This window comes from Phalaenopsis equestris, unplaced genomic scaffold, assembly GCF_001263595.1.
Source record: "Phalaenopsis equestris unplaced genomic scaffold, ASM126359v1 Scaffold000836, whole genome shotgun sequence".
Classification (NCBI taxonomy): domain Eukaryota; kingdom Viridiplantae; phylum Streptophyta; class Magnoliopsida; order Asparagales; family Orchidaceae; genus Phalaenopsis; species Phalaenopsis equestris.
This window is the reverse complement of record NW_018165276.1, coordinates 14,575-42,233: the sequence shown is the minus strand read 5'-3', so window position 1 is coordinate 42,233 and position 27,659 is coordinate 14,575. Positions and strand designations below refer to the sequence as shown.

The 27,659-nt window shown below is 33.3% G+C and overlaps 2 protein-coding genes across 3 annotated transcripts in view; one reads left to right on the top strand and one right to left on the bottom strand.

Moving 5' to 3' along the window:
- The window catches only part of LOC110031516 (3-deoxy-manno-octulosonate cytidylyltransferase, mitochondrial), an 81,387-nt gene extending 75,084 nt beyond the window's left edge, over positions 1-6,303 (bottom strand). For both annotated transcript variants that reach the window (XM_020734758.1, XM_020734760.1), the window contains exons 1-2: positions 5,974-6,303; positions 5,032-5,077 (exon numbers count right to left, since the gene is read on the bottom strand). In XM_020734758.1, the coding sequence (XP_020590417.1) occupies positions 5,032-5,077; positions 5,974-6,216 (289 nt within the window). In that variant the 5' untranslated portion in view covers positions 6,217-6,303. The remainder of the gene's footprint in view (positions 1-5,031; positions 5,078-5,973) is intronic.
- A 1,652-nt stretch (positions 6,304-7,955) lies between these two features.
- LOC110031515 (TGF-beta-activated kinase 1 and MAP3K7-binding protein 3-like) lies at positions 7,956-26,330 on the top strand. Its single transcript, XM_020734757.1, has 3 exons — positions 7,956-8,285; positions 9,084-9,362; positions 25,118-26,330. Exons 1-3 carry the CDS (start codon positions 8,136-8,138, stop codon positions 26,150-26,152), a joined length of 1,464 nt encoding a protein of 487 aa, XP_020590416.1. The 5' UTR covers positions 7,956-8,135; the 3' UTR covers positions 26,153-26,330.
- The last annotated feature ends 1,329 nt before the right edge of the window (positions 26,331-27,659 follow it).

Genomic DNA, 27,659 nt, shown 5'->3' with positions numbered 1-27,659 from the left:
ACTAAACCCATCGCACAATCCAAAAGCCAAAATATATACTGGTAGAGAATACTGTGAGCCAAGGGAGAACAAATGAACCAAGCAGAGCTGAAGAACAGAGGGGATAGGGAGAGCAACGTAACCACCCACAAGCAAAGCCTTGCCAATGGAGCCACGTATCAGAGAGGAGACGAGCGGTGATCTTACCTTTAGAGAAAAATCGCGAGAAAGAGGAGAGAGGGATATGTGCAACGATAAATCAAAAGTGGAAAAAAGGCGTATTTCTGCTGTAAATAGCAAATGGCAACGACTTTGATGACTACTCGAACGAAAACAACGAGAAAGTGAATTGGCAAAGTGCGGACAACAAGGCAATTCCACATGTTCCTAAGCAAGCTACAGACACACCACTTACAATAGAAAAAGACTAACACTTTGGAGAGCAGAAAAACACAAAAATGTCTCTCAATTCATAAAATTAGCAAAGTGAAAATTCAAACAGCCTAATACACATAAAAACAAGTCTCTTAGGGTCTGTTTGGGGCAGCTGCAGCTTATTCAGATAAACTGTTGATCCAGATAAGCTGTTGATGAGCAGCTGATCCGGATAAGCTGACTGGTTATTTCATTTGTGTGTTTGGAAAATAACTAATTTGCAGTTGTTTCTGAATAAATGATCATTATATCCCTATGCAGTTAAGGTATTTGCAACAGAACTATCATAACAATATGTTAGCATCACATGAAATCAAACAAGCATACACAATAATGATAAATCAATCAGGAGAATCGTGATCATTATTTGCACTAAAATAAAAAACCAACTGAGGCATAATCTGAAATCAAGCCAAATAACCTTTTTATTTATGCTAAAATAGAAAAACAACTATATGAATTTAATAATCTGAAATCAAGGTTTCCTTCCTCACTGGTTGCGGGTAAGAGCAAACAGGAGAAGGAAGAGACTTTAAGGTCTCGGCATTTGTGAAAACATTATTGCCTTCTCGCTTCACTTACATAGCGAATGCATCGCACAGGTTTGGTCATGAAGGTGATGGCTTCAACGAAACCGAGAGAGCAAGAGAGGGAGATCGGAAGGAGGAGGTAAGGGAGAGGAGAGATGTGATGCCCTAGCCTGCGCCGATCCTCGAATGCAGCCAAGCGAAGAATCCTCGAACGCAGTCCAGCGAAGGAGAAGGGGCACAGGAGGAATTGACCTCCAATGCAGATGGGTAGACGTGAATAACAAGGTCGATCCCGCAGTCCGCGTCTAATATGAACGTAAAATGGAGTCCCCAAACACGTTGAACAAACGCGTGAATCAAACACCGGGTCAGCATTTTCAAATGCCAAACGCAATTTTAAGTTGCGCTAAATGGACCCTTAATAGGAAATACCAAAATAAAAACTAGAGAAATTGGTAAGAACCAAAAAGAAATGAAGCAAATGAAGGAAACTTGTTGAGAACAAAGTAAGAAAAGAAAAAAAAGTAAAAAAAAATATCCAGGTAAAGCTGAGACGCCTGCAATCGTGGTATTATTGTGATCCCACGTTCCGTGAGATTTCGTGATACCGTCGGAGGTGGTAACGACAGTCATGTATCATTCTCCCTAGACAAAAGAGGCTTTTCATCCATCACTGAAAACACCTAGCTCCTACAACCTGATGTTATTTCTCAAAAAACATATGTAAAAATGTCCACAGTGGCGATTCACCGCTCCTATCTGACAATCTGTTCATGAATGTGTCATTGAACTGAATTGAAATTTAGTGTCCATTTTAATCCATAAGGCCTTCTAGAAATAGCTCTATATGAGATGAAGAGATGTTGAGTCGCTCTCTATGGGGGCCACCCTATTTGGTATCGGTCTCTTAAATGCATCGACTTCTTGGGCAAATCAATGCTAGTCCTTTTGGTGTTTCTCTCAAGATATACAAGACAATAGTTCTTGTGACCACATCCATAAACACCTTAGACTCCTTCCAATGCAAGAGTATAATGTTATTCTCATCTTTGGTGAAAGAATTAGTGTTCTTGTAGCCATCATGATATGTGCAACGATCATACTGTCACAAAAGAACTAATAGAATATGACATGCATCCATAAGTATCGCGTCACACCACACTTTCTTTGAAGCTTATCTCGAATAGAAAACTCCACGAGGCACCTCATGTCAACACTAATCTTACTCTCATTTTTTTTCAACCAGGTCAGAGAATATATCCAGGAATGTTTCTTAGTAAGACTCAATTTATCCACCATGTAAATGCTACATTTTCAAAACTATCTCAATCTATAATGAGATTGCATATCTTCCCCTGCACGATACAACGGGTACGAAAAATATTTGGAGTCATTGTTGCTCTCTTATAGGCTCAGTTTGAAGGACCCGTAGCATCTGTTTCTCATTTAAGGGTAATTGGTACTTCACTCTATTCTCCTTCGATGGGTCCTCACTCTTTGCTTCCACCAATACACCATGCTCAAGGAAAGATGTCACCCTTCTGTTTAGGCAATCAGTTGCAATGTTCCCAAAATCATGACACTTAAAGCAATTCATGGCTAAGATGGATTTAGGAGTACTAGAGATTTCCACTTTGTCTCTTCTATGAATTGATTTTTCCTCTAGCAGGGTAGGTTGGGATGCTCCACTGCGAACTCCTGCAGCATAATCCTAGGATTAAACTGTGTTTGAAGGATGGTGTGAACTTGAAACTGCGTTGTTGTCGCTCCTCCTTCAGAGCTCAAGTCTCAACATCATGCAATGTCCAATATGACTATAACTACATCACATTGCTAAAAGACGGTCTCAATCCCTCATTTATCGAGCTATAGTTCTCTCCTCGTGCTCCACTAGCTTACACTTCAACATGAGCTTCAAAAACTCTGTTATGTACTCTTCAACTGAGAGATTTTGTTGTCGTAATTGGTGAAACATCAAAAACAATTCTCATATGTAATTTGTTGGGAGACACTTACGCAGCATCACCTTTTTCCATCTTAGATCAGGTTGTGATTTTGTCTTTTCTCTCACTAGCATAAGCATATCAAAGATTTCTGCCGCAAAGAAGCACTCTTCTTTAACTTGATGATAGCTAGCCTTACACTTCTATCAGTTGAAATATCCTTGAATTTAAAGACTCATCCATTGCTTGGAGCCACTCTATAAATTCATCTAAATCTATGTGATCATCAAAATGTGACAAATCAATCTTCACTCCAAAATCTTGGATTCTCCTTGTAATGGGTTCTTCAATGAAAAATTACCTAATTGAAAGAATTCACTTCATCCACTTGAGCAGGCGAGTCAACTTTGTAGCTATAGGTGATCTTACCATATTGTTTCCTCTCAAAGGAGGCAATTTTCTATTATAATTTGAGGATTTTCCGCTGCATGTCCTCTGTAGTGAGCTTTCGAACACCTCGTTGTAGTTTTCTCCTTAGCAACATGAAGTCTCGTTCTTCCAATGAAAATTTTGATAGAAAAGAAAGACAAGATTTAGGGTCAAGATTAGGGCTAGGTTGATAATGTGGAAAGAAAAAAAATTGAGTATTAGTTTAGGTTGTAAGGATTCATAGTTTAGGTGTAGGAAGAACAAGTCTCTAAACTTTTAGGATTTGTCGGGTTTTGATATTATATGACACCATTCTAGGGCTCCTAGAAAGTGTAAAAGCATCAAAAGACATTGCAGAAGTTGTAGGATTGATTATGTGAATAAAAGAATGGATGGCAACTGATAATCGGCATGACCAGCGATGGGACAATAAATTGAAAGTGAAAAGGGGGAAGATTCCTAATGTAAATAGTAGATGGCGATGACTTTGATGGTTGCTTGCTTAAAATAGCGAGCAAAGGGCGAATCAACAAAGTGCAGACGGCAAGGGGGTTTTGCCACCTATTCTTGGGCAAGTTGTAGATACACCACATATAATAAAAATTAGGCTACAACACTCCAAAGAGCATAAAATTAGAAAAATGTCTCACAATTCATAAAATCAGCAAATTGAAATCCAAGTAGCCCAATACACATATATAAAGGTTCCATAATATAAATTATTAATTAGAAACTAGATAAATAAGTAAAACTAAAAAGAAAGGTAGTAAAAGAAGAAAACTAGCACGAAATAAAGGAAAAAAATAAAAAATATATTTGTAAAGTTGAGGCTCCCACGATCCCGTGTTTTGCTGGATTCCACGATACGACGGACGTGATAATGATGCTCCCACATCAATAACAATATAAAATTTATAATAATATATATTTTAATCATTCAATTACATAAATCAATGCCATGGTAATTTTTTTACTAAACAACTACAACTCTTAACACATTTTAGACATTAATATTGCCAAATGGTTAACCACTTTATTCACAGAACTAGCATAGTATAGCTAAGTATAGCATGATACAAGGCAAAATGGCATCGCAATAATAATAAAAAAACTAAGTGATAAGCCTCATTTTGCTCAATTGATGGCCTACAGTTATAGCACCTCAAGCATTAGGCAACCATATATGATGTTTATGAAGACATTTCATGCTCTTGATAGATAGTTTAACATTAGACCTTAAACTTTCTCAACTTGAAAATTTTGGATGAGTTGTTATATGTACTATTGACAAAAAACTTTGTTTTATTCCAATGACAAAAAAGAAAATTTTAGTCCTAACAACAAATTCGGTAACCATTGTTTTTGGCATGGTCACTAAAATAATGAATTTAATTATTGTTTCTTTGAATTTGATTACTAAAATAATGAATTGAATTACTCAAAGTCTTAATAATGTGTAATCAAATCCATTATTTTAATAACTACATTCAAAGCAACAAATAATCAAACCCATCTAGTAAATATATTAATATTTTTACTTGAAATATTTGTGACTTAAAATATTGTGGTAGCCATAAGATCTTAGGAAAAGTTCCATTAAATTGTTAGATTGGGCAATTACCAATAAAACAAGTGTTTGGATCTACTTAAAGAATAGAAATTAGCTGAAAATGAATAAAAAATTAACTCAATCAGGAAAATAAACTTGAACTTACCAACATGGTCCAAAGTAGAAGCCATTTTTGCCCTCTCCCATGTCCTCTGTGACAGAAATGTATGGTGAGCTCAACTGATTATGCAAAATACCAGGCAAAGCATGCTACTTGGAACTGACAATTTATGGGTCTGTTTGGGGCAACTACAGCTCTTTGAAGAAACAACTGTGAAACTACGATTAAAAAATTGTGGTAGCTATTATAAAAAAAATTTTTTTTTTTAAGTTCAGACCACAGCTTTCTAGCAATCGCTGTGCGTAGTCAAGTTTGGTAGGAAAACACAGCTTTCAATTGCAACTTTTGAAAATGCAGGCAAAACTCAATTTGGCCAAACAGGAAAAAATACGGTGTGGCATCGCACCGCCACCTGAAACGCACCCTATATCTTATTTTTCCAATCCCAACTGATATTAATAGTACTGTACCACATGCACGCAGCATTTCAAACAACAAAATGTTACTCTCTCCCACCAGAAAAAAATATTCCGTCGGGACAACAAACCAAGGGGCGGCCGCGTCGCCCGCCGATGATGTGTATGACGATATAGCAGCCAGTGATTGGTCATCCGGACGGAATACTTTCTCCTCCCACAAAGCTGTTTTGTTGCTATAGCTACAAGGCTTTCCCCTCTCCTAGTTAATTGGTGCTTACGAGCCCTCTGTTGCAGGCACTGGTTATTTCACCTTCCTATTCGTATGACAGAATATATTCCTATACCCTGCCCCTTATCAACATCTATCAACTAGAAGAAATCAGCATTTCCTCCAAAATCACAGTTTTAGGGTTCGGAACAGACCTACCGTCATTAATTTCAATTACATCTAAGGAAGCAGTAAGATCAAATGCCTTTCTCCACTCGAAGACACCTAACATTAACTAATCAACACTAACGTTTCACAGTAATTCAAAAAGGCGAAGAGTGTGGAGCAGCAAATTCAAACCTGGATCATCGGCTTTCCAAGGATGTGAACAAGGGGCTTGCCCTGGAATCTCGATGAAGCGAACCTAGCCGGAATGATTCCGACTACTCGGCTACGGTAACCGCCCCGCCGTATTAGCCGACGGAAAAAGACTCCATGAGCGACAACCGCTGCAGCGACCGCCGCTCCGATGAGAAGGCTGTGCACGATCCACGCCTTCCCGGTAGAACTAGAAGGTCCGGATCCCGACGAGCACACTGTCATTGCCGTAGACTTCTAAAGCCCTTCCGGGTGCAATGAGCAAGGGGGTTTGCGATAGTTGGTCGATTATGGGCCCGTTACACAGTTACAGGGGCAGAGGGGTTATGCGGGACCTCTTTGTAAATTAACTGTAACATATAAATAGATTTCGATTTTTTGTAGTTTCATAATTATAAATAATTTATATCGAGGTTATAAGGGAGTTATACGAAGGTTACATAGAGGTATAACCCAGATATAACTCTCTTGTACCCCCTGAATAACCCCTCACTTAAGCAGCGCAGGTACGTCTTATGTACGCAAATATTTTCCCTGTTGGGGACTTTTTTCATCTTTATCTATTTCGGTTGGCAGCTTATACTTTTTCAAAACTCAGAAAACACTGTTTTCACATCACATCTATCTAGGTGCGGTGACAGCTTATTGGAAACGATCTGACTTTTTGAAAAAAATAAAAATTTATAATAGTCATCGAACCTCGCTTATCAGCAGATTATTTTTAATAAGTTTATCAATAAGCTATAGCTGACTCAAGCAGACTCAATGTCGTTTGTAAATGTTTTTTTAAGCAAATGATACTTATTTTAGAGTAAAATTTATTGATGTAGTAATTGAAACGGCAATAAAAAAACTTATGAGCTCACATAATTTTATTTTGAAGTGTTTTAAAAGTTATACACATTATTTTAAGATCATTTATGCTTTTTTTAATGTTTAATATCAATAAATTTAAAATATTAGGATTTGCTTATGACAAATTGTAATACTACTTTTTCACTCGTTGGACAGATTAGTATTTATGGAAATTGAGTTTGATTGAGCCATCCTCATCTCAGATTGACTCAAATGTTCAACTGAATCATGACTCAAAATCTTCTTTGTTCTTTTAAAAATTAATGTTCGATTAATATCAAATATCATGTGTAGGTCTGTCAAAAAAAATTTGTTGTTCGCGAATTTATTCGTTAAATAAGTGAGCCAAGCACAAACAAATTTTTTAGCTAGATTTAAGAAGTGGTTTGATTGCTGGCTTGAAAAAAATAAATAAATAAATAATAAAATTATAAAAGTTAAATTAATGATATATTAGATATAAATATAAACATAATATTTAGATTTCCGCTATATAAATACATAAAAATTGGGTGCTATGCATGCCAATATTTCCCCTCATATCTAAAAAAAAAAATAGATGATAGATATATAAATACATAAGAATTGGGTGGTATTCATATAAATACAGTAAAAAATTATCTCTGGTGGGATGATCTCCTCTTTATTTGATCACCCTCTTTGTTTTATCCCACATTGGGATATTGAAGAATTTTTTAAGAACTATTATAAATTTAAAAATGATAGGAAATAAAAGTAATTTTCAAATTAACATTTATTTATATAATATAAATGTTAAGTTGAAAATTACTTTTATATATATCATAAATATATATCATAAATATATACGGTTCCCCAACACTACGGGTCCTTTTGGGACATCTTATTTGGTGCAGCGGCGTTTTGAAAACGTATTGGCCTGTTTGGGTAAACTGTGTTTTGGCAGCTTATGCGTTTTCAAAACGTCAAAAATTGACAACATTCTGACAGTAGCAGTCTGACTTTTTTGAAAAAAATAAAAATTTGTAATAGAGCAAATTATTCAATAAATTGTAGCTGTAACAAACAAACCCTACGTCACCGGATAAGTTAACTAGTGCTTTAAGTTACTGCTGCCACAGATTGCATTTAGGTCGCCTGTCGATGGACCGTGACTTCTCCACCTGATCATTTTTGCTCGTCTTCTTCCATCAGAACTTCGGAACGAGGCATGGCAGAAGGAACAGTGCTGCTTCGTAACTCTTTCTTCTACTGAGGTTTCAAAGCCTTCTCCTATTTACATTTCTGAACTCTGGTTTTTCGGGTTGTCGATGGCTTCCGGCGGTTCTTCGAGGCGCCCGATGTCATCGGAGTCTAGATCCTTTGAGTTCGGCTCCGATGAACTCTTGTTTTCATATGACGACTACACCTCGCATAAGGATCAGTCGGCGAACGCAAAGCGATCGGAGTCCACGGCGAAGGTAACCATTACTTTTTTTTTTTTCGATCGAGTGATTTTTGTCTGACTTGTTGTTGTTCATTTGGTTTTGGATATGATACGATGTAGTGTTTTGTTAAGATTTTTGTAGAAGAAAACAAAGGAGTTTGCATATTTGGAACGGTGATTGGCTTAGCCGCTCCTTGGTTATTTGCAGCGCAACATAATTTATTCTTAATTGTTTTTTTTTATTTTTTTTGTTTATGCGTTAAGCGTCAGTCTGCCTTGAGAGAGAACCGTGTCTTTTTATTGCTTTTTCTTCCTTACAGCCGTTGTGTTTTGTTCCTTATGGTTTAAAAGTACTTATCTTGAAAATTTTGTGCTGATTATTCTGTTTGATTGTATGAGCTTTAGTGGATCACCCAAAACTCGGAGGATTCCTTAAAATTTGGTCTTACAACTTCAAGCTGTTACTTTGATTTTTAATCTACCTTATCATACATATGTTAGGGTGCTTACCATGTAAAAATCAAAATTTTCGCGTGAGATAAGTAAATGCATAAGAATTGGATGCTATGTATGTAAATTTTCCTTTTTTTTTTTGGCTAGAAATAGTTTCGCTTTGTCAAATTATTTTAATATATAAATGGTTTGGTATAAAAAGGAAAACCAAAAAAGAAAAAAAGAATCCGAAGAATGTGTTGACTTACAAGTGGTGTGGTTCCGTTATGTGGCCTTAATTCGCTGAGATACCTCCCATCATTTTTTTTATTAGCCAACCTGAACTCCTTTATACAAATATTTGGTTTTATTGATGGCTGATTTGTTCTAAATTATGCAGGAGCTTCATGAGAACAGAGTTGGGAGGCCATTTGCTACTGTCTATGGACATTCAGAGGATTTTCCAAGAGATGATGTAATATCTGCTGTTGAAATTTGCATGAAAAAACATGCTGACAACCTTATGAGGAATCTTGAGGAAATCATTGGAAGGTTGACTCAGTTGGAGTTATTTTGTTACAAGCTTGAGCGATCAGTGGGTGAATTTCGAACTGACATGATTCATGGTCAAAGTGAAGCAGATATGAAGCTCAAGTCACTTGAGAAGCATGTTCTTGAAGTAAGTCCATGCTTATTCTTCATATTATCATATTTACAGTTGTTTTGTTGATCTCTTCAAATTGGTAGACTGCACACTGTTATTGGATATAAGTTTTTCATAATCAGATAGTTATGATGCAAATGTTTCTTAAGTTCTTACCTTATAAAGCATGCTCTCATTGCTTTCTCTTTGTTAGTGATATGCTTTTAGATATATTTGTTTTTTTTGCTGATCGAAAACTTGGCAACTTCTTTTGATTTACTTAACCACGGTGCATCCGTCTGCTTGAGGCTAAGGTTTAATAGTAAGGGGAATGTTGTTCTATCTACTTATAAATCACTATATCCTTGCCTGCTCCCGTATTGATTTATTCATCCTTTTTGGTCATTGTAGTTACATTATTATTGTTAATTTCAATTTATATCTCTTGGTAAGCGTTCATATGATTACCTTTAATTCCTTTTGAAATTACATGTAAAAAAATTCACATCTTATTGGATAAATTATGTTCGATATTGGGGGCTACTTTTAGCTGAGTGGTGAAGCAAACATTTATACCATTTTTTTGTTATTGTCATGATGCTCAAGGAGTTTCAGTTCATTGTATTGTTTGGCATTTTGAATTTTGTAGCATATGTAATGTGACCTGGTATACTTGACAAGTAACTGTTCAGATATATTCATTGAGAAATTGATTTATGCAAGTAAAATTTTATCATTATTATCTAATAATCTTAACTTTGGAACTACTTCATTAATTTCTTTATTATCAGTTTTTATTTAGAAAGTTGTCTCATTTATGAACATTTTTAGTAGTGCTTGGTTTAGCTTTTTTTTTTTTATGCCTTTGATTTTTGTTGCTTATTTACTAGTGCTTCTTTTAATGGAGGGTTGTGTTTAGATGGAGTTGTCTTCATTTATGATTTTACTTTTATCATGACATCATAATAACAACAACCCAAAATCTATTTTCCATGGAATTTGAGGGCATTTTTATGATACGGTCTTTTTTAGTTATAATTTATAATAACCACTGTCAACACTGGTGAAAGGCTTCAAAGTGCCTGTCTTTTAGGCCCTAGATTAAATTAAGGCATTTGACAATAGTCCCTACAGTCATGATTAACCATGAATATTTAGCTTTACAGTCTTAATTAGGTAAGCTTACCGACAAACTAACTACACATGATAATGATGAACTTTGTGCTTCAGACCCTCCCAAAGCTGACGCATAAACTTTTCTTATTTGATAACTCTTGATCATTAGGAGTGATCATGGTCCTAAATAGTTATGGTTTGTTCAATCTTGCTTCTCTGTTACAATTATTGGGCTATGTGTTATGTCAACCCAATTGCTTGTATTAGAATGGGCCTAAGAGAGTGAGTCACATCTTGAAATATTGAGAAAGGCCAAATGATTGAAATATATTGTCGTGCCTTATAAGCAAGATGGCTCCAAGGATTTGATTGTTGGATTAATTTTCATCTCAAAATACTTTGAAGGCTTTATCCAAATGCATTGCCAAATATTTTCGCAAAGTTTGGTACTAAATTATTGATGTTGGGTCCTCAATGAAAATTTCAGTTGAAATTAGGGATAAAAGAATTATTTTAACGGTTTTTTCCTTCATTTATACGGCAGTCGGGATTAAGGTTGTAAATGAGCCGAGTTGGCTCTAGCTTGATTCTTTGACAAGTTCACTAGTCGAGCTTATTGATCAATGCTCTCGAGCTAAATCCAAGCTCATTTATTGAACGAGCTCGAGATCAATCTTGTTTAGGCTTTAGCTCATTGGCTCGCGAGCTGGCTTGACTAGTCGATCGATGGTTACGTTGATTTCTTCTCTAACAAGTTGCCATGATATTCATTCTTCTCCAGCCATCGATGTCTTCTCTAGTTAGCTTCCATGATAATTTAATTTTTCGGCTCAAGCTTGCAAACCTATTGTCGTCATTGCAAGTCGAGCCCGAGAGTAGCATTCGAGCTCGAGCTTGCATTTCGAAGGACTACTCGAGCTTGAGTTAGGCTTGCCTCGAGCCTTGCTCGACTTGTTTACGCCCCTAGTCGAGATTCTATCCTTGTAAAATATATTTCTCGCATGCGGAGGATTGGGCCAAGAAAAATTATGTATTTTTCTCAATATTTTCCATGTTTATAATTCTATTTATTTTTCAAACGGTTAATATTTTTTTGTGGGAGGAAATGACAGTCATATAGGTTGAAAAGCTACAAAAAATCTCTAGAATACAACATCAACAAGCCTTTGCCCCACTAAGTGAGGTTGGTTACATGAATCATTTTTCTCCATTGTATTCTATTGAGTGTCATATTTTCATTTAATTATAATAAATTAAGATCATTTTCTATACAACATGCCTAAATTTTTTTGGCATACCTGTACCTTTCTTAGCATAAGTCAAATCTAAAGCATCTACTCTTCTAACCGGATCACCAGATGATCGACGTTTAATAGGACCAAGCCACCTAAGACAACTCTCTCTAATCTGGTCTGCCACTAGAGCCACATCAGCCCTTTTACGAATATACTTGTTTTGCATTTTGGCTCTAAGTGTAAAGCCACTCATCCACCTAACCATTTTCATCTCAGCAACACTTAAATTTTTATGCTTCTCTTTTATAGGTCAGCATTTCATGCCTTAAAGTATTGCAAGTCTCACCATCATCTTATATAATTTTCCTTTAAGTCCAAGCGGTACTTTTCTATCACACAATAGGCCCAATGCATTCGTCCACTTCAACCATCCAACTTGAATTCTACTAATAACATTCTCATCTATATCACGTCAATTTAAACAATAAACCCGAGATGTAAAATGTTCATTTCTTTTAATGATTTAATAAATCCATTGTTACAACTACAACACTAGATCTACTACTACTAAAATTACATTCCAAGTATTCAGTTACAGGAAATCTTTAGAATGCTTAAAATATTTTATTTTCTTAAATTTTGGTGGAATTTGCTTTTATTTTTCATAGTTTTTTTTTATTTTATTTTTTTATTTTTCTATTTTCTTAACATTATTTTTTTATGTTCAAGATTTTTTTCAAAATATTAGGAGCATTTCTTGATTTCTAGTTAGCTTGAGTGCATGCATGTGATGTAGCAAAAAATTGGAGGCTAGTTAAAATATTGCTATCCCATTAGTATTTTAGCATCTCCATAATTAAGCAGGCCCTACAAGAAAGAGATCTGCATTTATAGAAGGAGATTGCATACATTGCCTGTCATTTTTGTGCCCAATGTAAAATTTGTAGTGCATATATAGTGCATATAAAGGAAGCAAGGTTATAAAGGAAGCAAGGTTTTTTTTTTTTTCCTTCTTTATTCTCTTTAGCATATCATGCTGCTTGTGTAAAATGCAATTTATTCTTCTGTTTTACTTTTTTTTAAGAATTTTTATACGAATTTTAGCACTTTTCCTCATCTATGTTTACATTTTTATCACATTACTGTACTTCTAGCCGCATTTTTTTTTTCATTCTAACAACATCACTCTCACTAAGCAGTTGTTAGAAACATTTCAGGCTTTCCTACTACACCAAGGAATGTATAAATGATTTACGAATCATTGTCATCACCAAAGTGTCCCCTCCAAGAAAAGAAAGGCATATATGGGTGATACAGAAAAACTTAAATTTGGGCATTGGATACTCACCATATCAAGAAATGAATATATGAGCGTTTTAGAGTTTTTCATAGAGCAAAAGAAGGCAAAATGATATGCATACTTAATCAAGAAAAATGCATATAGTTAGTACTCTTTTTTGGTGGTTCAAAATTTCCTTTGGTTATGTAATGAAATATGAATTTTATTTGAGTTGGAACTAGCCAAATTGGTGAACATAAAAGTTGTGGAATATTGATTTAGCATCTCATATGATTCTGACAATAAATGAGAAAGTTCTACCTAAATTTGTGAGAAGTGGGTTGGAAAAAGTGTTGAATGTTGATTTAGGGGTCTCTCACTTTCCTTGAAAATTGTGTCTCATTGGCTTAAAATATGAGAGCTATGGCTAAATTTATTAGAATGGGTTGGAAATAATCCTGACATTTGGATTTAATTTTTCTTAAATAATTAAAGTACGTAGGGGACTGAGTTTGAATTCTATGGTTATTCAAACTATTTTGATGTGAAATGGAGTTATGCTTCAATTAATGTGAATGGGCAGTAGTCATCGTTGAAATTTAGATTGTGTTTCTCACATTTTTTAAAAATTATTTTTCATTGACTTAGAATTGACTAAAGTGAACTGCAAAGTCACAGAGAATCGTGCAGGAATGTGCCCTAAATTTCAAATGATTTTGAGTAGAAATTAGTGAGAAAAAGGTAAAAATTTGAAAGTCAAATTTCGGGCTTCTCACATTATTTGAAAGTTGTCTTATCAACTCGAGATTGGTCAAAGTGATAACATGAAAATTGGAGGAAATCAAATCATGAATTAACCCTTCAAATTTTTTATGATTCCAACCAAGATTGAGGAAGTTGTGCTTAAATTCAAGGGATCAAGCCCAAATTCCACTGAAATTGGCTCTAGACGTTTGACCAATTGTTAGGAGTTTGATTTTGATGCAATCAGATTTCAACATTTAAGATATATAATATTGAGATATGAATCTAATAATGTAACATGGGATCTGTTTTATATTGTTTCCATGTACGGTGTCCTTCTCACCCTCATTTTCATGTAAATTCTACATATGTTATCTACCAGCTTCATGGCATGTGACTACTTGAATGCGCAAGCGTGCGCTTGTTGTCTTTGACTACAATCTTAACCTTATTGTCAACGAAGTGATGTTTTATACAATTGAAATTTTTGTAGTCAGTTTTATGTAAAATTGTCATTGATTTTTCTCTATTTTATTTTACTTAACCTCTTGGGTGGCCACACACATGCTTGTTGTTGGCTTAATTTCGACATCATTGGCAATGGGATCATGTTTCATGTTTTTGGAATGTTTCAAATCAATTTTACATAAAATTCGTGTTTCTTTTCAAATGTTTTTCATTATGATTCAGGGTGGTAGGGGAGTACTTTTATTTGGGTGATAGCACATCATGATGTGGGTGAAACCCCTCTCAGGACTGGATCTTGGCTCATTCTGATGTTAAATTGTGGTATTATTAGTGTAATGCCTATAGGAGGACTTGCTTGTATGGAGCCGAAAATCACCATGGAGCCAAGTGCATGGGCACCGGCCCCCCTACTTTATAGAGAAGTATGAACTTCATATCACTTAGTCCATGGTTGGTTTGAGTCGACGTTGAACATGGTTGTTTACAAAATCCTTTTTGATGGTTTGGGCTTCTTGAGCTAGTAGGCATTATTTGTGGCTACCATAGTTCATAAACCTTTCAATCTGGTTTGGTGTTGATGCAACTATGCTGGCCAATGTGGTATTCGGGTAAAGTCATACTGATTAGGCCTTGTAAATTAAATGCGTCTAGAGCCATACAATCTGCAGATTGTAAATTGATTATTGCTTTCATTAAACTGATAATATTTTGTGGTTCCCACCTTTTTCTTGGTGAAAGTTAATATGAGATGATGTAAATTGGAGTGATTGGTATAAATTTATATTGAAGTGGAGAATGATTGAATAGTAGACTTATATGTAGTATGTAGCATTCTTTTGGCCTAATGTTTATAAGATGAGTCAATATCATTTATTTTCAATTTTGAAATAATTAAATGGACTGGGGAGAAGTTTGGGACATTAAGATAAATTATAAGCTATTTTGTATTTGGAGGATTCCTTATAGAAATCAAGTAGAGATGCTAGTGGGTAATGAGTTGAAAAAAATAAATTTTATGTGTTGGTCAGAAAATAGAAGTCTTACAGAGAGGTTATGAGATCATGATTATAAAAAAGCTAGAAGTATAATGAAGAGTTTATGAACAAAATAAGAGATAACCTCATGATTTATATTATAAGGCAGGCTGATGAGAAGGAAATTTATAAAATTTCTAAGGCAAGAGATAAAATTGTACAGCCTAAGGGCGAACTTGTCTAAAGGAAAAATAAGGAGACACGCTCACTAGACAAGGCTAGGAATAAGCTCTCCAAGTTGTGTTAAGGTCAAACTCGCTAAGCCAGGTTAGAGATAAATTTGCAAGTCAGATCTGAAGTGGAGAGAACTCACCAATGTAATTTACGACAGGCGAAATCAAGGCATCTACTTGAGTAGATCAAGAAAAACACATTAGATGACTAGTGGGCATCCTTTAAGCTAAGGGTGAACTTGCCAAGACCACTGAAGGACTTGTGGGCCAACTAAATTTAAACAATTTCCCAAGTTCAAGAGATACTTGATGACAACTACCAGAAAAATAAACCATTTCCTCAAGCCCAATAATTGATTACTAGTCTGAGTTTGTACTTAGGCTACATGCCTTGGTTATTTATTCTTGGATTTTCTACTTGTATAATTAATTTCATCGCTGTTCTTATAGCACTCGAGACTCTAAATTTGTCTATAAAAAATGGGACCTTGGGGAGAGCTAGGGGTGGGACTTTTTTCATACAAGTTTGCCTAATTAATCATGTATACTGTTGCATTGATTTGTTAAATTTTATAATGAATTTTCTCTTTTATTTTTCTCAGCTTTTCTCTCTTTCCCGCCTCTTATCCATAGGTTATTAATACTTTGGAATATCCTACAAATAAAACTTGATTCAACAAATATATTTTGAGACTTTGATTAAATTGAAGCATTAAATTTTATGACAATAAGATCTTAATTATAGATGAATATATTAAAGAAATATGAAAAATTACACTTTGAGAAGAGCATAATCAATAAAATAATAAGGTCTATATAAGATTGATAAAAAAAAGTGGCATGGAATTACCTCTATAGCGAATACAACAACAACTCTTTATCCGACTAAGTGGGGTCTGCTACATCCCCTTTTTCTCTCTATTGTGTTCTACTGAGTATCATATTTTCATTTAATTTAAATAGATTAAGATCATTTTTTATACAATATGCCCTAATCTTTTTTGGTCTCCTGCCTTTCTTAACATAAGTCAAAGCTAAAATATCTACTCTCCTACTGGATCATCAGATGATCAACTATTAATGAAACCAAATCATCTAAGACGACTCTCTCTAATCTTGTCCACCACCAGAGTTATATTCATTCCGTATGTTACCTCTATAGCAAATGCATGAAGATAAATCTTTATGTTTAGATAAGATAAATATTTGGATGATGTTGGTGTAGCTTTGCGAACCAAATTTTTTAATTAAGTTTAAAAATTAAGAGAATACCGAATGATATAAAAGAAACATTTTATTACCGATTACGAGTATCTAAAATAAAAGTATTTTCTGAATGTTGGTAAATAAGAGAATTAAATTTATGGGTCATATAAAAGTTTTGGGAGGGAGTAATGCAACATAGACTTATAAAAAATATGTTAATATTGAAGAATCAATTTGGATTATGCCAGAAGTTCTACTGTAGGCATAAATTTTGTGCTAATGCAATTAATGAGAAAATATAATGAGACAAATCTTCATGTAATTTTGATTGATCTAGGGAAGGACTATGATTGGTACCATAAGGCTTCACTTAATGCACATCAAGAAAAAGTGTCAAATTTATTAACAACTATATATTCTGAAGGATTGGCTAGTATGATAATCGCATAGTGACCAAGGTTTTGTCTATCTTAGTAGCTTTATGCTAGCGATCAGTATTAAGGTTGTTTCTTTTTGCATCATTTATGTTAAGGATATTCACAGTGAGGTACTTTGGTATATGTTTTTGAGTATGATATATATTTAATTAGCAAGGTCTTTGCCAAAATAAAGGCCATTCAGAACCATGAAGAAAATTTTGAGAAGATAAAATGCTAGGATTAGTGGAACGAAGATATTAGTATAACAAGTTGCATATATGAAAGGCTCTTGTAGGTGGTTTCATATCACTTATTATTAATCAATAGAACTAAAAGATAAACTAATATAATATTCAATTGTGAGAGGTTTGAATAACCTAGATCTATTATACAAAATAATGGGGATATATAAGAAGATTTAACTTCTAAGAGTAAAGTTAGGTGAACAAATGCTCTAAAAGTACTATGAATAAGAGAATGTCAGAGACTTAAAAATAATTTTAAAAATCAGATCAACTATGTTATATTGATATAAGTAGTGAACAAATCATTGATAATCAAGTTCAAAATGAAAAATTTTTTTGTAAATTTTTTTGGGAAATTTGCATAATACAAAAAAGCTCTGTATTTATATATCTAACACCCAATCTTCATTGCTCACCAATTTATCACTTAAATTTTTAAAACAGAATAAATATATCACTGTAGTTGATAACTCAGCTAATTTCTCCTACTTTATCTTCTCCTTCATCTCCCATACTACTGTCATCTCTCTCGCTATAAATCCTTCACTTTTTGACCCCTTTGCCACGTCCCATCTTCTGATGAAGAGCACCCTTCTTTGCTATACTCCGTAAATCTGATTTGGACTAGCTCGTCTCTTTCCTCCCAGCCCTTCACTCACATCAAACACATCTTCTTCTAAGCTTTTCTAGCTAGCTAACACATCTTCCCCGGTCTCCGCTAGGGCATGTGTTTCCCATCTCCCTCTATCACACACTTAATAGCACCGCGTGTTGTGAATCCTGCCTCCAACATACTCCTAACAACACCATCAACAACACATGTGCAAGCGCGCAAGCACATCTGTCACACACCATCTTTCATGCCCATTTAGCACTCATAAACCAAACAGCCACCAAGAACTCGGCAACCTCTCAGGCTAGGCAACCATCAGCACTTCTTCCTCCCAGTTGCTGTTGAACTTAGTGGGGAGGATCAACAAATGGAGAGGAGGGCTAGAAGATTTTAGGTTAGTCAATATGCAAAACAATCATTAAGATTTTAATTGTAGTAAAAAATTTGCTCTACTTTTTAAGATTTTACATTATTCGATATGAATTGGATATGCAAAAGAGAATTTTTTAGTGCCATCTATGCATTCCCTCAAATGTTTTTTGCCAAATAGGTTTAATACTATGCAATACTTAGTAGGGATAAATGAGGATTGGAGTTTTCTAAAGATACCTATTAGTTGTTACAGGGATGATGATGAAGACGATGTTGGAATATCTATGAAATTTAGTATTCTAACTGTTAGTATAAGCATTGTCCAATTATCAAGTTCAATTAACATGCAAAATATAAAAAATTTTATGAAGCTTGCTAGACTTTGTTTGATGTTATAGCTTATAAGTAGCATAAAGGAAGCCCATTGCTGTATTTCTCGAGCAATTATATTGAACTTATTCTACCTAGAATAACTAGATGTGAATTAATCCCAACAACCTTGGATTGGCATTTTACGATTGGTTTGTTATCTCAGGCTAGGGTGCCATTTAAGTTAACGGGAATGGATTTAAGAATGGCATGAAAGCGACCGAGCTCGACTCATTTGTTAAATTGGCTGAAATCGATATGATTTTCAAATATTCAAATTTTAATACAATTAAAAAATAACAAAAAAAATAAGTTAATGTATTTTTTATGAAAAAAAAAAAACTCAAAACGATTAAGTTATTATTTTCAAGTCGACACAACCTCGATTTTATTTTTCAAGTTTTAAGCTCACTTGAACTCGGCCCAATTTTTTTATGGACTAACTTGATGTCAAATTGTTGTGCTAGGCTTGAGTTAGGTTTGCATGTTGGGTCTAAAATTGACATCTTCCTCACTACAGAGTGTATCTGAGATTTTAACATCTTGTTTTACCAACCTTGCAATCTACATAAATTGTATTTTTCTAACAGTTGGATTATACATGTGAAATTCTCTACCTATCTATTTTATCTATTTTATGAGTTGAAAAATAATGGTGTTCACATCATGTAAAATAATTTTGGCTTGGGTAAATAGTTTTGTGGATGTGAAGCTTTCTTCATTATCTTGGGATTTTAATTCTCGGTCAAGTACGAGACTCAAAGCATTCTTGAATCAAGAATCTCTTTGTTGAAGCGAAGACTTGTTATCAGGTTTATTTGTTGCTTTTCTTTTTTTCTTGCTTCATTTGCATGTTTGATGTTTTAATTATTATGATTTCCATGATTATTTCTTATGGTTATTTTCTTTAGTAGATTCATTCGAAAGCATTTTCTATTTATCTTTTATGTTAATCAACTTTTTGTAATAGATTGTTTACTTTCTCATAATGTATGTATGTTTTTTTTTTAATTATTATATAACATCTATACAAATTAATTAATTTATTCATTTTCAATTAATGAATTTCTATTTTGCAATTACTTTTCGTCAAAATTTCTGGGCCTTTGCTTTATTCCTATAAATTACTATATTATCAATTAGATTTATTAAACAAGGGCTTATCAAAAAATTAAGATGCGGGGTTTACATGGAGCTTTGCATTTTAAGAAATATTAAAATCCTCCCATTACGATTATATAGCTCCCTTGCTTAAAATTTTAAAGGATACATCATTGAAAGGCTATAAAATTTGTATAAATCTTAGAAAACATACCATTATTAGAGCCACACATGGTGTCAAATTTGAACTCGAAGAAAAATTGTACATTTTGAATATTCTTTGAATGATGAATTAGATATTGGAAAATATATATACTTATGACCGACTTTTACAGTATTCTCATGCATAAGTACCATTTCAAGTCATAAAGTGATGAATTGAGTATCATTCCCATGAGGATTAATCTTGTATTTTTATTAAGGTAAATACTAATTTTTTAATTTTTAATTTATCCAACAATTCAAACAATGATATTAAACCTCAAAAGTCAAAATCAAATCTAAACTACACATTTTTTTTTTTTTTGCACTATAATTAAGATATATGAATTTATGATTACTTAGTACCTTATGTAGGAATGTGTTTGATTGTTTTTTAACACTAGCTGTCAATCAAGGGCGAAATTGCCTCCTAATCTCCGTTAATAATTTGGAAACTTAATCTTTTTTTTTTTTAATCGTTGACAGCATTTCTACCTTAACCTAGCGCAAATGATGACAAATAAAAATATTCCTCATCTGATTGCAATTCCTTAAGTTCTATATTCCTGTGCACATGAAGAACTAATTGTTTCACTTTAATTGTTCTACTTGAGTTTCGTGGAATTAACAAAATCACACTAGGTTTTAAAATATGCTTGGTTAAAACACATTTAAATAAAAAATAAAATAAAACAAAACAACAATTCAACTTTTATTCACAAAATTCAAAACACTTTACTTAACTTCAAATAAACCATAAATTCACAGATATACAATTAGTTCCCACACATGTTTGCCAGAACAATGAAATATAATAAAAAAATGTGAAAACTTCATTTAGGTTTGATAAAATCAGATTTTAGTCCTTAAGATCAAATCTCTTTTCTCTCTTCTTTCTTTTGCTCAGTTTTCTCCCACTTGTCACGCTCCTCTTCCCTTTTTGGCACAGACCTACTGCTTAAGAAACCCTTGTTCCTAATGTGTAACTACTCCATGAACTGTCCTCTGCTCCCCATGGCGCCCCCTAGGAAACTGTCTTGAAATTACTATGTCAGGGTCGTTGTACTGCAGCACTGGTCCTGCAATGCTAGAAATTGGCTCTGCAACACTGGACTCTTGGGTTGATTCTCCATATTTTCTTCTTCCATGTCGATTTTCATTGCACGAAATCATTGATACTGGGCTGCATGCTTTTAAATGTGTCTTCGCCAGCATTGCTCGGAAAAATTCTTACCAGTTCTTGTTTTTCTTGACGTAGGAATTCCTGTCAAACTAACTTTACATGTACAATTTTTTTATTTTTTAACACATTTTTAACGAACTTTATATTTACTTGTCTCACTCAACAAGTTACAATATGAGTCTTCATGGATGCTTTTAAATGATCCCAAACCTAAAACTGGGCAAGATTCAAAGCCTTGACTCTAAAATTAAATAATTATTAATTTTTTCCCCCTAAAATTAAACCTAAAATGGCATGAAGATAAACTTTAATCATGATTTGAATTTATCCCTAGCCATTTACATATGAAACGTATCATGCATTTTGAAATAGATGAATCAATCGAACAATATGAATTTAATTCTTGATGATGTAGCTTTTGTAACTATAATTGCATGTGCATATTGAAAGGACATTGATTTTGTTTTTATTATTATAGTTTACTCTTCAAAAATATGAAATTCAAATATTTTTCTATTTGGTTGAAGCCAGGGTGCATTATTCACCAGTTAGTATTTAAACCACTTGAATTAGGTTTCTGTAAAATGATTTTTTGCTTATATGATAAACCCATCATATTTTTGTGGTTTGTCAGTTATCTGAAAGATTTTATGGATCACATTAAATATGCATTTAAGCTTACATTTTCTCTTAATGCTAAAGTATATCCATTATGAAATATGTAATTATTTTAGAATTATCATATACATTATGTTATACTGTATTATCTATTAGTCTTGTACATGATTTGTATGAAAATTTTCATGAGCAACTTGCTATTAACTGCAATAGTACCAATCTACTAAATGTTGGAAGAAAGATATAGTGAGTTCAAAGAAAATGACATAATAATGAACGTTCTTAAGATTGAAAGATTTCATCAATTAATTTTCTTAGAAATTATCTACTAGAAAGATTGGACAATGCAGATGAATTGGATTTCTTGGAAGTTTTTTTTTACGTATTAGATTTGTCTTTATATCATAATCATCGACCAATACTTTGAATTTTTCTCTTCCATTCTTTCCTTACTTCACATACTCTACTTTTTTTTCGTTTATTTTCAAACATAAATACTAATCTATCTCGTATAATTATTCTTGATAATATGATAGTGTGTACTATTAATCATGGATATCAAAGATATATTGTTAGACAGAAAGATAGATTTCAATGTGATGTTTGGTGTTCATTTTGGAGGAACTTCAATTATTAGTAGGTATGTTAGATGAATATTCGGTAAACAATTCATTTTAGCTTTTTTTCAAGTCATCTTGAATTGCTGCAAATATTTAATGATTATGCTTATTAAGATTTTATATTTTTTCAGGACTTCAACAATCTATGAATTACTGTCCAGGACTCTAGTAATTTGCTAGAATTATATTATTATGCAACTTCTTATTTTAGGATTATGACAAATTTGGAGCTGTGTGCTGTAGCTATTCATTCCATCGGGCTTGTATTGTATATCATTTTGTAAATGCTATAGCGTCCCTTGGAAGCAACGTGTTGTATAACTTGAATACAACGAAAAGTGTGCAAGAGCTACTATACTGACACTCGTGTGTAGTGTTAAAAAAGCAAGTGCTTTCGTGGGAGGAAATAAGCGAGTGTTTCCGCATTATGGATGAATGCAGATAAAAAAGTTAGTCTATAAAATTAATATTATGATAAGATCTCAGGATATAGTACTATCACAGGTAAATGAATGAAATTAGTAGATATCATGGTTCATAGGAAGATAACTATCTTATGCATTCAAGAAATTAAATGGATTGAAAAAATGCCAAGGAGATTGATTGTTTAGGTATTAAGTTTTGACATTCAGGTATTAGTCTTACTAGAAATGATGTACGTGTAATTATATATGAGAGTTTGAAAGATAATATTGTAAAAATTAATAAAATTGATTGATAGAATTATAGTCCTAAAGATTGTTATTGATATTAATATTCTTAATGTTACAAGTGTTTATGTTACTCAAGTAGGTTTAGATATATGTTAAAAACTAAAATTTTGAAATGGATTAGAAGAATTAATACAAGTGATACCTTTTAAAGAAAGAATTTTAATTGGAGGTGATTTAAATGGACATGTTGGTAGTAGTAAAAGATTTTAAAAATTTTCATGGTTAGTACGATTTTGGAGAGAGTAACGAAGAATGTAGAACCATATTAAATTTTTTTTAGCTCATAATTTTATTATTGCAAATATTTTATTTAAGAAAAGAGATGAGCATATTATCACTTATAAGAATTAATCTAATAAAATTTGATGTAATTATTTTCTTATGACAAAAAGAGATGGTCGATATTGTAAAGATTGTAAGGTCATTCCAGGTGAAAATTTAAGTACTCGACTTCAATTATTAACTTTAAATTTTAAGATGAAGGTTTGGAAGATAAAAAATACAACAAAATATTTTCATATAATTAGATGGAGGCATTTAGAAGACAAATATAATTATTTTAATGATCAAGTTTAAGAACTTAAGATTTGGGATGTTCATGAAGAAGCTATTGCTATGTGGGATAAAAGCTTATTATTATTGTTATTGTTGTTATTGTTGTTATTGGGCTTGTAATATATATCGGGCTTGCAGTTTTTTCCACATGCTAGATTTCCATGTCTAAATTTCATCTGTCTATCTATTTTATATTGTATGAGTTCATAAATAAAGCATCTTATAAGACATGTAAAAAAAAAAAGAAACTTACTGCTTGAATAAAATTTCGTTTTTGTGGATGTGAAGCTTTCATCATATTTCAGGGATTTTAGTCCTAAATTAAGTGTAAAATTTGAGTGATAAGCTTGTTATTTGGTTTATTAATTTTCTTTTATATTCTCTGCTTTCCTTTATTTAATTTTCAATTGACAATATAATTTGTAATTTTTATATTTGATACATATCTAGCTTTATCATATCGTTGATGTCTTAATTATTGTGATTTTTATGATTCTATTTTATGGCTGATTTCATCAGACTACCAAATTTTTCATTGAAATTTTCTTATAACTATAACAAGTATGATAAAACAACACTTAAAGGACAATTTTTTTACATATAAATTATAAATATGAAATATCGTAAAAGCTCCAAATGCCAGTAATTTAAATAAAAAAAATTACATTATGAAGTATGATGTCATGTGAATGACATAAAAATCGTAATGATCAACAAAAGAAGAAATAGTATTGGATTAATTACTGCTGTAGCTTGATATTTTATAATATCTACTTAATCTCCAATCACACAATAATATCAGCATTAATCATTAGACAGCTTTCAACAGTGTATTATCTTTGCACAATATCAAAAACTTAAAAAATAATATATAAATTTCAAAATAACCACACAAATTTTCCAGAACTAATAATTGAACTCAGGAAACTCAGCACTGGGGCACTCAACCATTGTCCTAACTAAACAGAAATTTTCCTGAACCAGAAATAGGTTTTGCATGTTCTGTCCATGGCTATATATGTTATTAGAAGAATAAATTACATCACACTTTTTAGCTTCTGAAATACGTGTCAGATGCGTGTTATATTTGAAACAAACATGAAATTCTTTTTGAGATGGCGGTGCTTCATGGATAAAAAATAGGCATAACATATCTTCCATGTGATCAAACATTATTTGCATATTAAATTTACATTAAAGATCCTAGGTGTTAATATAGCTTTACTTGCAAAACATTCTTTTTTTTTCCTCAAAATAGTAATTTAACACCTTGCATAATACGGGAGTATATGTTTTGCATTGCAATCACATCTATCATGAGAAAGAAAACCTCATAATATTTTTATTTATTAACCCCTTCTATTCAAATCCAAATTCCTAAATTGGAAAAGTCTATAACCCTCTAGGAAAGTTTTCCATAATTGTGAATTCCTTTGGTAGTATTAACCATGAATCAATCCTCCTTACCCATACATCTTATAAACAGACCTGCTATCTCAGAGATGAATCCTCCTCTTTGTTTTCCAGGTTCAAAGATCTGTTCAGGTTATCAGAGACAAGCAAGACCTCGCCGATGCCCACAAGGAGCTCACCAAACTTCATCTCTCCCAAAAGGAAACTGAGGATGTTACCGCAGCAATATCCGACACTAAACCTCAGAATGATAACAATGACATGTCAAACCTGCAGTTAACTCTCGCTCTTCCCAACCAATCCTCCTCCCCACACCCCATCAAAGTTCCTGATCAAAGCCCACCGCTCAAAGAACCACCATTACAGCACCCTCCACCCGCATCCGATCAATACATTCAAAATCATGCAACCACATACTACACTCACCACCAACCTCCTCTACCAAATGATCATCATATCCAGCATCTCCAACCCGAGCTACATTACACACCACAAAAAGCTCAAGTCCAAAATCATTCTCACCAACCGCCGCCGCAGCAGCAACCCCCGTTCTCTCAGTACCAGCAGCAATGGCCTCAGCCAATGCTGCCTCAACCATCCTCTTCTCAAAGCCAAGTTCCAAGGCCACAAACTCTGCCCTCATATCCCACATATACCGCTTATAATCAATCTTCCATCACTGAATCATTCCAAAGCAGCAGCATTCCGCCCCCCGCGCCATACCCGATGCCGCAACCAATCGGATACGGAGTCACTGGCAGCGGCATTTCCCATCCACCGCCTCAGCATATTATCCAGCGGCACACGTCACCGCCGCCGCCGCCGCTTGTGAAGAGCAGTTTTATCGGATCCAATCCCTATCCACCTCAGCCGAACATCCAAGCTTATACTTCAGGCTTTGCCATTGATGGAAGCAGAGCATCTCATCCACAGAACTATCAGACAAACATGAACAGGCCCCCTACTCCGCAGATTTTGCGCAATCACCCCTACGGGGAGATGATTGAAAAGGCTGTTAATATGGGTTATTTAAGAGACCATGTGGTTAGTGTTGTGAAACTACTGGGAGAGACAGGTCAGCCTTTTGATTTCAACGCTTTGCTTGATGAGCTGAATAATGGAGGTCCTCCTCGGGCCTGGTCTCGCTAGAGGTGGCGTTTTATTTAGTAATTATTGGTTCGAGTCGTCTTATTTTGTAAATATTTAATTTGAAATGTTGTTTTTTGTTAAAATAATATTTTCCATGTTGGTTGGGATGTATGTGTGAGAAAAAACTCATAATTACATTATTAAGTTGTAAATGCAAATGAGTTAATGTGATGTTGAAGTGGCTGTGCATCAATATGATTGTGGGAGATTCATATATATTCAAATTTTTGAAGATGGGGGAGATACATGCATCACTTTTATAGAGGAATTATATGGCTTCCATATATTATTTTGGTTGATATGATTTCTAATTATTGATTTCTATTCTTTTTAGATCCTTTTGTTGTATTTGTTTCACTATTATTTCCCTACCAATAAATAAATAATTAATTAAGTAAAAATTTTATGTTTAATTGAAATAATTAAATAAATACATTATTGCTTTCATATTCAAATTCTAGAACTAAAGATGTCTTGATTGAAATTTTTTGTTTCAATTAGTAAGTTAAGGTGGCTTTGCATATTAGCCTTCTGATTGAATATCATTACTTTTATTTTTAACATCATTGTTTAAAGTATAAATCACTTCGAAATAGAAAGCCCGGCAGGAGTGGTCATATGCTCGTAATATGCACGAGTAGGGTGCAAAAGAATCAAGTCAAGCTTGAGCCACCTTCGACTTGGCTAATTTTATCGAGCTCGAGCTCAAGTCTATGAGTTCGCCGGCTTATTTAATATTAAAAATTTAAAATAATGTTATAATAAAATGACCATTAATATTTATTTTTTTCATGTCTACATAAATTTAACAAACAAAAGAATGAAAGCATGTCTATAAAAATATTTTAAATTAATATAAAAAGTAATTTTTGTTAAATTCAAAGTTAAAACTGTCATTGTTATATGAAACATGTATAAGCCAATAAAAGAAATTATCCATGATAAAATTTTAATGCGAACAAAATAAAATGGTAGCATTAATTCAATAAGTTAAAGATTTAATCATAAAATAATTTAAATAATATCTATTAAAAATGAGATCAGCCAAAAATTAATAAGATCATAGGTTGAAAGGACACGTTTCCTTTGAAAAGAAATACATAAAATTTAGTTTCAAAATATTAGAAAAGAGAATGACATGAAATAATTCTTAAAACTACTTATTAAGATATGACAAATAATTCAATATTATTGAAAGGAGCTGACAGAATGGCCGAAAGAGGGATGATATGTGGCTAACCATGGCATGAACATTGAGCCCATGGTGCCGAGGACTCGAGATTCTGTTGGCTTGGCAAGGTGGCTACTTTGTCAAGGACTGAGGGTAGAGCTATCAAAAAAGCTTGTTGTTCGCGAACAACTTATGTTTAGCTCATTAAATAGTTTATATTTGAATCATTTATTAAGCGAGCCGAACACGAACAACCATTTGTCCGATCATGTTCGGCTCGTTTTAGCTCCAAATGTGATAATTATATATATATATATATATATATATATATATATA